The sequence below is a fragment of the Physcomitrium patens genome, chromosome 4 (assembly GCF_059467195.1).
Source record: "Physcomitrium patens ecotype Gransden chromosome 4, ASM5946719v1, whole genome shotgun sequence".
NCBI classification, from domain to species: Eukaryota; Viridiplantae; Streptophyta; class Bryopsida; order Funariales; family Funariaceae; genus Physcomitrium; species Physcomitrium patens.
In genome coordinates, this window is record NC_143413.1 from 19,521,574 (window position 1) to 19,537,625 (window position 16,052).

Here is a 16,052-nt window from a genome sequence, read left to right on the forward strand (position 1 = left end):
TATAATCCTACTGATCGATTGCCTTGTCACAAAATATAGATCTTGTTGGTTGCAACACGAATTGCATCATGTTTTCCATACATGGATCGAAACTTTGCCAAAAAAGCCTCTAAATTATCTAATATTAGATCTCATTATTTTAGAAAAGATGAAAACTATGATAATGCTGAATTTGAAAGAAGTGTAGTAATGAATCTAACCTGCAATCTTGGAATTGGATAGCTTTGGGATTGAAGTTCAATCATAAGTTGTACTTAATTGATTAATCGTCTAAACTTTGATCTGGTACCATCAAACTTCTTGGATAGGACAATTCTTGGTTCTCTTATTCTAGAAGGATGTTCCACCATAGGAGAAGGGACATGATTTACTGCATATGTTGAAGCAACTCCAATCATTTCTACATCCTCACTTTCTGCTAATCTTGTTGCTCCTTGTAGTGGTAAATTGAATTGATGCATCCCAAGTATTAACTTCCACAATTACTCTTGCATTTATGTAATTGCATTCTTTATTTTAGCAAGTTTTGCTATGATAACACTTAGAAAAGAGAAGATGTCTAATATTGCTCAAGACAAATAGAAGAGAGGACTTGAGAAGAAAAAAATACTAAGAAAAATATCAATGTAGAAGAGGGTAATTTGTAACTTCTAATACGCTTATCTCTTATCAAGAAAAAAAGATAATCCATTCTTAATTAAGATTAGACAAAGCTCTGATATTGTAAGTGCACTCTTATCAATATGTCAAGGAGAAGAACTTGATAAAAATAAATAAATAAGTGAGACTTTTTTCAAAGAATGATGATAAATTAGAAATAACTAAATATGTATATTAAGAAAGAAAGTGAAATAGATATTGCCAAAAGACAAGAAAACTAGATATCCTTGAAACTAAACTAAAAGGAAGAAAAGAGTTGACAAGAGTGAAGAAGGCTTCACTCTTGCCTCTATATATACTATCTACTTAGGAGCTACGTGGCAACGTTTTTTAAGACCTCTAAAAATATGTTGACTTTACACAACACATATCTTAACTTACAAGGCAAGTTTTCTATATGGGTGCCACATAGTTAGCTTGTTCTGCAAGCTACCAACATGTGTGGCACATGGTTAACTTATCGACCAAGTTTCTAACCTATCAATCAAGTGTAAAGACATCTAAAGTCAAAGTAGCATCTATGAAGCATCTAGAAAGCTTCTCTAAAAGATCTTATAAAATTAATCTACTTTTACTTACTTCTATCTATTCATATTATATAAGTAACAATTATAGTAAATATATGTTTGTAACAACTTATTGAATTTTTTTTCCAAATTTTAAGAGTTAATATCTCACAATTTGATCATCCAAGCAAACTAAAATTTTACATGAAGTATTGATATACTTTCAACAACTACTAAAACAAAAATCAACTGCAAATTCATTATGAATCTTGAGATATTGCCAAAATCATAATAATAGCCTCAAATCCTTGCTTACATACATCCATATGCAATTTTCTTGATATCTCACAATATAAGTACTTAAATACCATGAAAATTTAATTTATAGATTTTTAACTTAATAACACGCACTTATAGAAATTTTGAGCTAAAAATTCATTGAAAAACTTAAGATTTGATTTCAATCATTACTATCAACACAATGAATCACTTATTATCTTTGAATTACATATATTGTCTTCAATGCTCTATAACTCCTTCATCAATACTTAGAATTCATCAAACAATATATGAAATAAGTAGGCAAAAAAGTGTTTTTTCTAATCCTAATCGCCAATCCTTTATTGCTCTCCGTAAGCATATGTTATGCTCCAGAGAGTGATAGTAGGAACAAAATTGACACCTTAACTTTGAGTACCTATAACTCCTTCATAAAAACTCCAAATGATACAAAATTTTCATCCAATCTATATTTAAAAACCTAAACTTACTGATTTTAGCCTCCAAAGCTCAAATGACCTCCAAAAAAAACTCTAATTCCTAATAAGACCTTGGACAACCTCCTTGAAGCCCATTGGACATGACATTCGACCAATAGAGATGAAGATCTTCACACCTTATCTTCATCCAACCATACCTTGCTTTTATCCTTATTAAGAAGTTTTTTAATAGTTTAGACTTTCATCTTTAGACTCCAACCTTTCCTTAAGCTTTATACTAAATATCTAAATCTTACATAATATAAATATTATATTCAAAATAGATAAATCTCTAAATAAATTTTCTTATATCAATTCTCTTTAAATTTATTTATTAACCATTCTAATTCATATCAAGAATTACAAGCATAATATATGTTTTAATTAATTTTTACATACTATAAGCAAGTACAGTACAACATTCACCTCCTCCAAACCTGCACATCTTCCGGTATGTGTGATGTGTTATTCTTCTTCATCTTCTTGGAATTTCTTTAAATTACTCATAGATTCTTCTTCTTCACGTTCTTGGTCCAAATATTGAGATAAGAATTCTTCAAGATCTTCTATTTGAAATTGCCCATCTTTTCTTTTGAAAGCCTTCAACTTCTTCTCTACTATTGGAATTCTAATGATAGCTCTATCTAACTCATATAAGGTATATGTGGCATTATCATAGACTGTAACCACTACATATGGTTCAAACCATTTTTTTACAAATTTCTTTATAATACTATGTTGATGTTAAAGGTTGCTATCATAAACTAGAATCTAGTCTCTAATTTCTATAGGCTTAGATCTCAACCTATGAGTCTTGTCAAACCTTTCTTTATTTTTTAATCTTGCTTCTTTTAACATCTCAGCTGTAATTTGTAGGTCTTCAAGTAACCTTTTCAATTGTTGGATTCAAAGCTGTAATAATTTTTTTTATTAACATCACCTTTTCAAAATAAAAACATCCATGTAAGATAGGTTTCTTTACCTAGCATCATAGGATTTTGTCTTAATATTAATTCCATTGACATATAACTAGTGAAAGTACTATGAGTAGTTCTATCAACCTATAAAACAAATGGAAGTAGTTTAGGCTATTGTGTTGACTTATCTTTATATAGTTTAACCAATGTATAAATTATAGGAGGATGATCCCATTTACTCTTTCCATTAGCTTCAAGATTATAAGAAGTAGTCAACTTCAAGTGAACTCCATACCTATTAAAAATTTCTCTTGGTTCAATAGCATCCAATTCTTCTATATCAGCTCTCATCTTCTCAATGCTACTATATTTATTAAAGATGTCTTCTAGCATAAATTTGCATACTGCTTCTATGGTCTTGGTTCTCAAATTTTGCTCTTCAACATAATTTGATGGCTCATCTCTCGCCAAAATCAAATATTTTATACCTCAAAGTTTTAATGTATAGCTACCAAATCAATTACCTACTAAAAATGTATTAAAGGTGGATAAGTACGATGTAATCCATCTCTATATCTAACGTTAGATTGTAGTTGACACTTTGTACATGAGCTCATGAAGTCTTTTACATCCTTGTATGAGTCCTTCTACTAATATTTTTCCTTAATCTTAGCATATGTGGCCAAAACTCCTTTGTGTCCTTTCTAAAGTATATCATAATATTCTTTTAAAACCTTAAATTTAGTTTCAAGATCTTCTACTATCTTCAATAGAATTTCGTCACCTCTTTTTGGCCTCTTCTATAGAAATCCATCCCTAAGCATATAACTATATGATTGATATCTAATATCTTTGAAGGTTTTATTTATCCACCTTTCTTGTTTCTTTTTATATTTAAATAAATTCCAATATTCTTCAATTTGCCTTCATACAAATCTTCATAGAAATTTTGAACCTTATTACCAAAATCCATTCTATTAGTAGCAAATGAATTTTTTTAATTCTTCTCTTCTTGATCTTTACTTCTTTCATATGCCATCATCTCCTCTTTAAAGGTATATCTAGCCTTGGACAATATATCTACTACTAAGTTTTTTTTATCAATAATATGTACTAAAATAGGATTCAATGTTCTTATATAGGCTATCCATCTTAACCTGGCAATCTCTGGAATAGTATAGTTAATTATTATTTCAAGTAATGGAAAAATATCTATTTCTAAAACCATACTTGCTTCAATCAAATAATTCCTCTCAACCTTTAGAATAGTGAGTGCCTTCCAAAGCTCCCTTTTAACTTGTGGATAAGTCCTTTGTCTCAAATCTTAAAGCAAATCTTCTTCCTTCTACATCATCTTGTCCAATGGTCCATCCAATTGCTATGGGGCTTATATCCACTGTTACAACCACTAGTCTTCGACATTGATAATCCACTTGTTTAAGTATAGATCGTGAATTCAACATCTTTTTTAAATTTTCTATAGCTACTTCTTATTCTTCTTTTCAAAAAAATCTCTTATCCTTTCTCAATAACTTATATAGTGGCTCTGAGATATGGAGTAAGTGAGGCACCCAAATGTGATAGAATACACATGCTCTTAAAAACCTTCTAGCTTTTGTAATATTTCTATAAGCCTTCATTTTAGATATAGCATCAATTTTATGAAGGTTTGGTTTCTGACCATACTTGTCATACATGTGTCCTACAACTAAAATCTCATCAACTCCAAAGCTTGATTTTTCCAAAGATAATGTAAGATTAACTAACTTCAATCTCTCTAATTTTCAAGCCACATCTTTAATATGCTTCTTAACAAATTGTCTACAACCTCCATAATCTCATCTTTATTTTTTTTTATCTTTTTTTAAAGATATATCATCCAAAAATAGAATGATTTCCTTATGTATAAATTATTTCAATATTTGATTTATAGCATTTTGCATATGAGCTAGTAAGTTAGTTGCACCTTGAGGTAAAGTACACATCCTCATTAAACTCAAAGGAGCCTTCATGGTAGTTAAATCTCTACTCTCTTTAGACAATTGAAATTGGTCATGTCTAGAATATAAGTCTCAAATAGAATAGATGGCATGACCTATAAATTGCTCAACTACTTTATTTACTATAGGACTTGATTCCATGTTCCAAATAGTTATTTTGCTTGCACATTGCATATCTTGAATAAATCTTAATGCCCATAATCCATAGAATTTGTAACTAATTCTATTGCTAAGAGCACATCTATCTAAATTAGTAGATTTATTTAATAAAAAGATTAAAATAGAGATTTTAAAACCATCTATTATATCTTAATTTAATTGATAATTTTTAGTACAAAAAAAGAATAGAAATCAATATTTATTTAAGACATACAATTTAAAAACAAATTAACTATTAAAAATATAAATTCAAGTTTAATTCTAGAGATTTGTGCTAAAAAATAAATCTATTTAATAAATAAAATTTACTTATAATATCATCAATTTCAATTGGTATTATAAAGTAGAAATATAATTATTATAAATATTTTATTAAATTTAATAAGAATGTGTATATTTTTTTAAAGACTATTAATTTAGTCGTTGACATGATAAATAGCATAAAAAATTCTTGAGAGATTTTATAATAAAAAATATTATGTCATTCTTAAATAATTTTATAATTAAATTATTTGAAAAAGAAAAAAAACAAGACATTAGATTAAAGATGGTATTATAGATTTTTTGTAAATCATACTATTGATTGTGAAAAGACTTTATAAAGATTGAAAGAGATACATTTGACTTTGTTAAATGCAAAGTCTATATTTAAAATAAAAAAGGTTCTTCTTGTAAAAAAACATATATAGATCATATGGACCTAAGCCAAGTATTGAAAAGATTGATATTATTAAAAATATAATAAAAATATAAAAATATAAAAAAAGCTATTTTTTTTTAAAAGAATGTATTTTTTCTCATATATGGATAATAAATTTTGCACATGTGTTAGATCGATTACATAAGTTTTAGAGAAAAACTAAACATATCCATAAAAAAAAAAGAACAAAGAAAAGTTATGAAAAAAATTATAGAAGCTTCTTTTTTTACCTCTGACTTTGAAAAAAGTGAATTATAAATGTAAAAGGCTTGTAATTCTAATAATTGATGTTAGTTTAATTTAAACAAGTTAGAAAGTTAAATAATATTATGAATATAAGAACATATATGTACTAAGATTTAGAAGAAAGGTTTTGAATTCTAAAAAAGTACATATGCACATATCAAAAAAATTATAGGATGTAATAATTATTATGAATAATAAAAAAGGGTACTTGATTAATGTATAGGTAGTTATAAAAATAGATTGTATACTTTTATTGGACATAGATACAAATTACTATACTTTAGATATTATTATCTAAAGGTAGCTATTATATATCAAATCTATTTATTTAGAATTTGAACACATTATAAAGAAAGATAATTTAGTTACAAAAATATTATTACTAACAAAATATGATGTAAGAGATATAATTGATTTGAAAGATGATATGGATGAAAATTATTATTATAATAAAATACCAAAAATAGAATGTATGTCTTTAAATACACCACTGGAATTATTTTTAAGAAACTTATGTGAAGGTGAATAGTAAGATGTTGGAAAGTATCTAACTATATTAAAGCAATATAGATATTTTTTATGCAATAGATTTTTATAAAAAAATCAAAATAATGATAGAAGTATTATAATGGATAATAATAATAAAAAATTATTAAAAATTTTCATGAAAATTGATGGATTAAGTATAGAAAAATTAGAAGAATTTTTATAAAATTAAATAAAAATATTAATAGAAAGATGTATATTAAAATTTAGCTAAATTTATAGGATTATATGAAATTCCTCTAAATTTATTTTAATATTTGGTATTAAAATAGATTACATCCAACATATCTTTTAGCAATACATTATAAATGGATGGTGAATTTAGTAGAAATATCTATGGAATTTGGACAAATGAAGTGTTTAGTATTTATACATGAAAATTAATCAAATATAATTGAAAGAAAAGCATTAAAAAATATATATTAAAGTTGTATATTAATTTATCTTAAAATAAGTTATTTATTGTTATAATTATAAAAAAAAATAACTACAAATAAGAATGAATTAGATACAAAAGTATGATGAAAACTCTTTAGTAGAATTATGATATTAATAATATTTAAATTTAATATAAGAAAAATAAATAAATAAATAAATATTAATTATATATATATATATATATATATATATATATATATATACACACACACATATTGAAACTAATTGTGTTTTTGAAAAAAATAAAAGTAAAAAATTATTTAATGTTATAAAGAATAAATTAAAAAATAAAAGCATATTTTTGTTTCTTTGGATTATTGTAGAAGTGCAAAAAAAATAAGTCAAGGATTCATAATATGAATGCTAAAAACTCTCTTTTCATTGATTTCTTGTCATACACAATCCTATAATGTGGCTAAGTTAATATATATATATATATATATATATATATATATATATATTTGAATTTATATGAACAAATAATAACCCAAATAAAATACTAAACTTTTATGCTATGACACATCTCAAATTTGGAATACATAAAAGTCACTACAATACTATAATGATATTAAGAAAATAGATAAATAAATGAATAATTGCATTGATATTTCTCTTATTGAATTAACACTTGGTTTATTATGAATCACAAATTTTAGATGCAATCAAGTTTTTAAAAAATAATAGTTAAATTAATCAATCAATCAATATTCTTTTGAAATAGTGATGTTAAAAAAATAATCAATTAATTTGAGTTGCATGTTTTAACTCACACAAATTGTAATTTTTTATTATTAAGGGATTAAGGCAATGGTATCTATTCTCAATAAAACAACCCATTCCACAAAATAGACACTACTTATAAACCATTCAAGCCACAGAATAGTTTTTCTTGAACTTCTAAAAAATTATTAAAATATAAAATGTTGATCACTTAACAACCCACTTACCACTTACAACAAACAGGAAGAAATGAGGATGCTGACATGCGAGTTGCAACACATTCAACCTGGTTCCATTTGCCTGGTTCTGGAAATCATAAATATTGCACGCCAGTTGTTCTGATCAAAAAAGTGAATACACGAATGCTGCAGTGCGTCATATCTTGGAACTAGAAAACCAAACCAACTAAATGTTCAGCTCTGTGCAACAACATCATCAACGCCTCGAACCACACCACGCCCAACTGCTTGCAATTGTCCATACAAGTTCGCACCAATCTGTATGCACCTTGGTCCACACAAGTTCACGTTGATCTACGCTTCCTGTACCAGATCCTGCAGGTCCAGATATAGCTGACGACTCAACAAATGCTGCAATTACAAAAAGCAGGTACTAACTAGTCAGCTTGTGTCGATACCAGAAACCGATTATAAACATCACTTTCGAATCCAATGTACAGACAGTAACCGTGTGGAAACGCAACAAAATATAGCAATCTTACGTCTCGAATCCCCCAACCCCCCACAAGTCCCCAATAACAAAGCAATCACATTCTGCTCACTCACACACACGTACACATAAGAACCCTAGAAAATCTGCAATGACAGTGAAACAAAGCTGTGGGTGTTGCTGCAGCGGACCTCCTATTTTCACCATCAGAGTACAGTACCTAGTTTGGAAAAAAGTAGGATATCAAACGAATTAACAGTAGGAAAAACATGTACGATATCTTTCACGGTTCTCAGCCCCTCGTGTTACCGACACTGAGGTTGTCGGTGATGAAGTGATGCGTTATGTTGTGATTGTGCATGAGTCAACGCCTCGTCAAAGTTCAACGGTTGTTGGATATTGTGATAGGTGCCTATTTTTAGCCCTCCTAGCTACTTTAGTAGGAGACAAATTTCTTATAGTTAATGTAGGCATGTGTTGCAATGGAAGGGAATCTTTTTCAAATTTGTAGAGGGCTTCACAAAGAGCATCAACAATTCTTAAATATGCATTTAAAACATTAGTTTACATAGATTTTCTCAAAAAAAATAAAAATAAAAATCAACTCTAGTCTCTCATACTAAGACTTTTTAGTGTGTGTGTGTGTGTGTGTTTTTTTTTTTTTTTTTTTTTTTTTAAAGAAGTAGCTTTTTTTATTACTATTATTAATGCATTCATATAAATTTGATTGATTTAAGTTTTATATTTTATGAAAAAAATGTCACGTAATCTTTTTAATGAATTAAGCCACAATTAGCACATATATACATAAATATATTATAAATAAATGGATAAAAATATACAATTTAAAAATAAAATAAAATAAAAGAAAATAATCTTTATAACTCAAAACATAAAATTTGTTTATAAGCTTCTAAGACTTTATGGAATGATATAATAAAAGATGACATAAAGAAAAATAAGGTGTTAGAGAACTAGAAAACATTTTATAATAAATAAATAAATAAACATCCGTTAAGTTTTAAAAAAAACTACACTCAAATTTGTAAACATAAGAAATTTGGAGGAAGAAAACTGAAAAGCTAAGAAAAAGATTGCATGTCCTAATCTAGAAGTAGAAAAAGAGATGCAATTAGTTACTAGAGGAGATTAACAAAAAGTTTTTTGCAAATAAAAATTGTTCTCTTAGAATCTTCTAATGCTAAATATTGATAGATATAAATTTTGAAATCATTAGATAGCTTTCATGGCATTAAAAAATTTAATTATATATATATATATATATATATATATATATTCAACTTTAAAATCAACTTGGCATTAGTAATAAATTTAAATAGCAACAAAAGAGTTAAGATTGTACAAAAATAAAAATAAAAAGTTATTTTTATAAAAAAATATTTATACAATTGTTATCCATTTCTAATTAACTTTAACAGATTGGTTGCTAATTGCAGAATTATTTTTGACAAGATATGAATTGAAGAATATACAACCTTCACATTGCATCTAATATGGTGATATTCATATAAGCACCTTACTTTGGAAAATTACTTTCAAATTTAATCAATAAGATATGTTTAAGCTATACAATGTAAAGTTTTATTAGACTAATTTGGTTAAGAATATAAGAATATATTCTAAAAATTAAATAAGTTTTTTTATAAATTTTTTTATGATATTAGATATTTTTATTTTTTATTATGATATTTTTTAAAGTATAAATAAATAAATACATACATATATATATATATATATATATATATATATATATATATGATGTTTTATAATATTTTTTACTTATATTAAAAGATGAAGTATTTAATAAATTTTATTATTATTAATAAATATGAAACATTAAGAACTTTAAGTATACTAAATTATTTTTTAAAATTTATACCAAATAAATTATAAATATTTGCTAAATTTATATTTGTTATGTTGTAATATTTTTAATATATGGTTTCAAATGTTGATATGATTTATATACTTTTCAATACTCTAAACCGTGAGCAAATAGATGTAGTATGCATTTAGACTTTACAAATCATATAGAAAATTTTCATCCTTTAAGTATAAATATTGCAAAAAAATATAAAATAATTACATGGTGTATAGAATGTTTATTAACTTTGATACTATTGTATTTACCAAATTATCTATGCATTCCAAATGTAAAAATTAAAATTAAAAATCCCTAATAGTTTTAATTGTTTAATTAATTACATATATATATATATATATATATATATATATATATAAATGAAACATGCATATAATTTATTAAACTAAACTTGCATGTAGTCTATGTTATTATTTGTATTTAAGCATTCAAATATTTTTCATGTGACAATCTTCTTTTTATGTGCATGTGTGAACATTCAAACGAAAATTAAAAACTATACATATAGAAAGATATTCTTAATGCTAATTGGTAAATGACTAAAATATAGATGGAAAAAATACTGGAAAATCTTGAGTTTGTATTAAGCTTAATCTAATAAAAGTTTAATATAGTTCTGTAGATTATATAATTTTTTTGTAAAAGATTATATTTACAAGTAGTTAATTTTTAAATTCATACTTACCTGAAGATTCTATTAATATTTTGATTCAGATTGAAAAAGCAAGTACTTTATGATAGCATTATATATATATATATATATATATATATATGTATACTTTTATTTTTTAAATGTTCTAAGAATTTCAAATTAATCACATATTCTCATTTCTAAATATGTAAATTATTAAATATACATACCATTATGTTTTATTAAAATAATTTTTATATATTTTCTGGTGTTATTTTGCAAATAATTATGTGTATTTTTTTAATTGGATTTTCTATGATCTTAAATATAGTATGAAAATTATGGTTGATTAAATGTGAAACTTCATTTTAGTGTAGACTTTAATTTTAAATAGTTTTTAAGGAATATACTTATATATATATATATATATATATTTAAATAATTAAATTATAAAAGTTCAATGGATATAAATTATTATGTTTCTTAAAAAAAATTATCATAAAAGTATATATATATATATATATATATATATATATTCATATAGTTGAGTGTGTTTTTAAAAGCATCTTTAGAATATTACACACAAAGATCTCTTCTAATTTTTATTTTTAGTTAAAAAAATTTACATTTTTATTTTAAAAAAGTTATATTTCTATATTTAGATTTTCATCTATGAATCTATTATCAATTAATTTTTATTAAATTTTAATTACTTTTTTACAAAATCATAAAAATTGTATAATTGTTTTTGATGAATACATATTTATTAAGTTTAGGTCTATTTTTTTAATTAGAATGTTATTTTTTAATTATAAGATAAAAAATAAAATTTTAATTAAAAATTAAATAAACAGATAAATAATTATATCCACATTTGTATCTATATGTACATTCTAATATTATTTTAATATTTTTTACCAAAGAAACAAATATATATATATATATATATATATATACATATATAAATCTTTTTGTAATCTTTCAAAATGTTATAAGAAATTTTAGTTTTAAAAGTTTTAATGAATTTATGATGAAATTTAGAACTAATATATTGAGATGATTGTGTAATTCTTTTAAGATAATGTTTTATATGTGATACTTATTTGAATATTAAAAGAATGTATCAATAATCTCTTCTTATGTGAAATTTGGCTTGTTGATAGTCAGATTTTTATAAACCAAATTAGATTTTTTTACCTATAGAATGAAAAAGAAAGTGAAATACAAAAACATGCAAAAATGAATAAATGAAAAAAAGCATGAAACTTCTGCATCTTTCGTTTTTAATTATAATACTATGGTATCAAAAATAAGAAAAGATACCAGACAGTTCAATCTTCATAAAAATTTAGTAATAAAATATTTAAGAAATAAATAATATTTTGGGTGATCAATTATTTTTCACACGTATCTTTAAATAGGATGTTGCTTGCGAAGTTTGGAAAGAGAATATATATATATATATATATATATATATATCTCACTTTTTTTTAAAAGTGTCACACATCTTTGGCATTACTATGAAATTCTATATTCGCTTTAGATAACACATGTACTTTTCAAAAAAATGTATTATATGTTTTAATAATCTTATCTGAATTATTCAAACAATCAATTATAACATATTTCAAACTGTGTCAGAGCTAAAACATTCTAGTTTACACAAGGCCGGCTCCACCGACCTTGTGCTGTAAATAGACAACCGCCCCAGCCACAGGGGCAAGTTGGTTTCAGACGGACCTTGGCGACTTGTTCGGCAGAATCTATCTCGCTGCTCTAAACTTGGCGAACGGATCTCGCACTTGTCAGAACCAGGGCCAGTCAGTAGAATTGCCTTGTGGTTGTTCTCGTTTTAAATATCGATTGAATCCAGTACATGGATCGGTCCAAATTACGCCTGCAATTACAATGATCAGCAGGAGGTGTGCAGTGAGCCACTGCCGAAGTTGTTGCCCACGTCGGTCAAATGAGACGATCACGTGGGTGCATGGAGTCTCTACTTTCTAACATCCTGCTAGTGAGCGCGTTTCAAGGATCTCCCAGGTGCTACTTTCCGATCTATGTATACGAAGGAATCACCTGGGTTTGTGGCGAATCATGGTTAAATGTAAAAAGATATATTTTTTAAAAGGGAAAGACTTAGATTCGGAGGAAATTGGCACAATCTTCGAAAGGAGGAAATTTAAGTAATAGAGTAAGAATATCTGAAGCTATCATGTTGTGGCGCATATATACCCTGGAGCAGAGGTGTTCATTCCGAATTTTTTTCTTGAATGAGAAGCCGGTTACCCGGTTAGAATAGTGATATTTTACGTACTAGGTAATGGAGACCTAGAATTGCGCGCCAGCACTGCGCGGAATGTGAAGGCGAGGAGGAGTCATTTGGCGGTGGTCGTTTCGCTGGTGGCTCTGTGAGGCTGACACAGCAGCTCAAGGGTCTTTCTGACCGCATCCTTCGTAAGCGTTTCACTAGGGGATCTTGGATACTGCGTCATGTCATTGAATAACTATGACAAAGATCCATTATCCGCCATTGAAAATCTATGAGGTCGATGCTACGCCCGTCTGCTGTCGAGTAGATCTGCCAGCAGATCGCTCTCCTCGGCTACGGCGACGGTAGTGTTGAATTCTAACGCCTAGAGAGCAAGTGTTGCAACATTTAATCACTTGCCCAAGGAAGTCTGGGTCTCGGCCACGAGTGTACTGTTTGTTTAGGATCCAATCAGATCGTTTTCCAAGCGTGTGTCTGGGTGAGAATAATTTTTTTGGCGGGGATATTTATTTATTTTATTATTTTTACCTCCTTTAGTTGGTTGTAGGAGTGCTCCGCTGAAAGGAGTATCTACGCCACCAGCTGTGCTCGAGGCGGTGGGAGCTGTTAATTGCATCTGCGATCGGTCTCCAGCATCATTGGCAGTGCAGAGTGGGTCTTAGTCATGTTTGAATTTTGGTAAGGGATTCTGACAAAGTGGAGCTTGTCTTGATGTGACGTTGCATTCTAATTACCTTGCTACCTTTGATTATCTAGCATTTCTTTCGTTTTAAACACTGTCTAGTTGATCCGTAGTGCCGCGTCTAGGCCTTTGAAGTTATCGTACCTCTGATGGGACTGTGGAACGGTTTAGTAGGCGCCAAACTTGCCGCATTTGTTTATTGTCTAGATCGGTCAAACGTGCAAAGAATTTTTCCACTAGTTAAATCGCTCAGTCCTTGCGGGTCATCTCATCGCGTAGATATCATTTGTGGAGAGCGTGAATTGGTGTCGCAGCAGAAACGGAGTGCTAAAGTCGTAGTGCATTATTGTCCTATTCATCTCTTGATATGCTGGTGTAGAAAGTTTTGCGAGAAACCAAGTGCTTATGGCAAAGTCCTGCACAATTAAATAGATAATTTGTGGACTCAATTTTAGCGCAGTTCTCTTAGCGCTAGTTGATACATTCGGAATGTTGAAAATGATTATGATTTGAAAGCTAGTCTGTGGTTGTGACAAATGTGTTGGCAAGTTCACCGCCGCTTGCTCCATCGTGGCACATGATATCTTGGGAGACCCCTCTTTGAACTGGCTGGTTGCATGTATGTGTATGCTCAACGTTTGGATGTCTGGTGGGGAATGAATCTGAATGCTTGTTGGTGTGTTGATTTTTCAGGGGTTCTAGGTGGAAAGGAGTTTAGGGCCATGTCTTCGAGTGGGAGCTGTTCAACGAACAAGGATATTAACGACGACGCGCGAAGTGTCTGTAATCAGTTCTCCAGCCCATACAATGACCCTCCAATTCCGCAAGATGCCATGACAACGCAGCCCTCTGTCGGCCGTTTCACTGAATCTGAGAAACCCATCTCTATGTTCTCCCGAAAGCCACCGGGCCCCAGAAGTCCCTATGAGGGTCAGGGTATGGCTGGTCAAAGCAACTATGGCATCCACTCCCAAGATTCTTCATCTACACAATCTCCCTCTGGTAGCATTGTGAATCTAAGAGCAGACTTACGAACCGACGGCAAGGTCTGTCCACATCTCAACTCATTCTGACAAGAGCCCCACCACCGCTAAAGGAGTGCTTCAAAAGTAGGACATAGAGGAGTTTTGAGGGAGAGAGAGAGAGCCAGAAGCAAGATATTTATTACGGTCATTGAGGATATCTGGCTTGGCCTACCTTGTCGTACCGATGAATGGCTTGCATCTGCAGGTGAACACGACCATTTCGAAGGGGAAGAAGTAATACATTTCGCAGAAGGTAGGATGGAGCAGCCTAACACTTTGTCCTTGGCGTTCCCTTCAAGGAATCATCATACCTTAGTTAATTGGATCGTCTTTGCTTTGAGACCGTGTTTCCAGAGTATTTTGTTGAATATGTTTACCGAGTAAACACACGCAGAATAGTTTCTGCTTGTGGTCATCATTCTGAACTATGATCAGGTGGTGGTATTGGATTAATGGTGTAAGCGTTCCTGGTTTTCTTTCGAAGCTGGGTTTTTAGAGTGCATAGCCTGCACTGTCAATTTGTGTGGAAGTTTTTTCTTTCGTTCAATACTTCACTATTGTAGATAGCATTGTTGCCCTCCGACATGTGGACCGCAGGTGTCATGCACGGTGGATTATCAATTTGCTGTCGACGAGTAAGAAGAGAGGGTAATCTGCGTAGCAAGGAAGGCCGACAGCTTCCACAGCGGTGGCTTTTTACTTGCAGATATAGAAACCTGCAGTGCAGTTGCGAAACCTTGAGTGAGTAGAGGTTTTCAATGCTTAGTTGATGTACTAATTTCTCAGTGAGCTGTTGATGATCATCTTGCTGCGTTGACCCTTTCAATGATGTCCTCAGTGTAGGATCTGATTCTCCCAGACGTGCTACACATCGATGTAACTCATGCTTGGATAAGTGTGAAGTCCTCCGAGACATGAGCACTACTTGTTACTTTTATTGGGTGTTATTGCCTACTCGCTTTTCTGCCTGGATGTTTGCTTCGATAGGATCCAACCTTTAAATCTTAGTACTTGACAAGTTTGAAGATGCCAACCAACCTTTAAATCTTAGTACTTGACAAGTTTGAAGATGCCAACGTCGACTCTTACTTGCTAGGATTAGTTCCCTCCAGTATTTTGAATGATGGAATATGAGTTGATATGTGTACTTTTCCTATTACCAAAGATTGATTTGTGATGGTGGAATATTTAATCTTTTAAAAAGTAGACTATTAAATCTT

General features: G+C 29.1%; 1 protein-coding gene across 3 annotated transcripts; it reads left to right on the top strand.

The window, feature by feature from the left end:
• Positions 1-13,161: 13,161 nt before the first annotated feature.
• On the top strand, positions 13,162-15,769 carry LOC112281150 (uncharacterized). Of its 3 annotated transcripts, none has more exons than XM_024517365.3 (3): positions 13,162-13,803; positions 14,501-14,853; positions 15,038-15,769. In XM_024517365.3, the coding sequence occupies exons 2-3, from the start codon at positions 14,530-14,532 to the stop codon at positions 15,068-15,070; spliced, it is 357 nt and encodes a 118-aa protein (XP_024373133.1). In that variant the 5' UTR covers positions 13,162-13,803; positions 14,501-14,529; the 3' UTR covers positions 15,071-15,769. The 3 variants fall into 3 exon arrangements, with proteins under 3 accessions (XP_024373133.1, XP_090106213.1, XP_073389417.1); XM_090250087.1 differs by lacking the exon at positions 13,162-13,803 and adding an exon at positions 13,836-14,139; XM_073533316.2 differs by lacking the exon at positions 13,162-13,803 and having other exon boundaries at positions 13,837-14,853.
• The last annotated feature ends 283 nt before the right edge of the window (positions 15,770-16,052 follow it).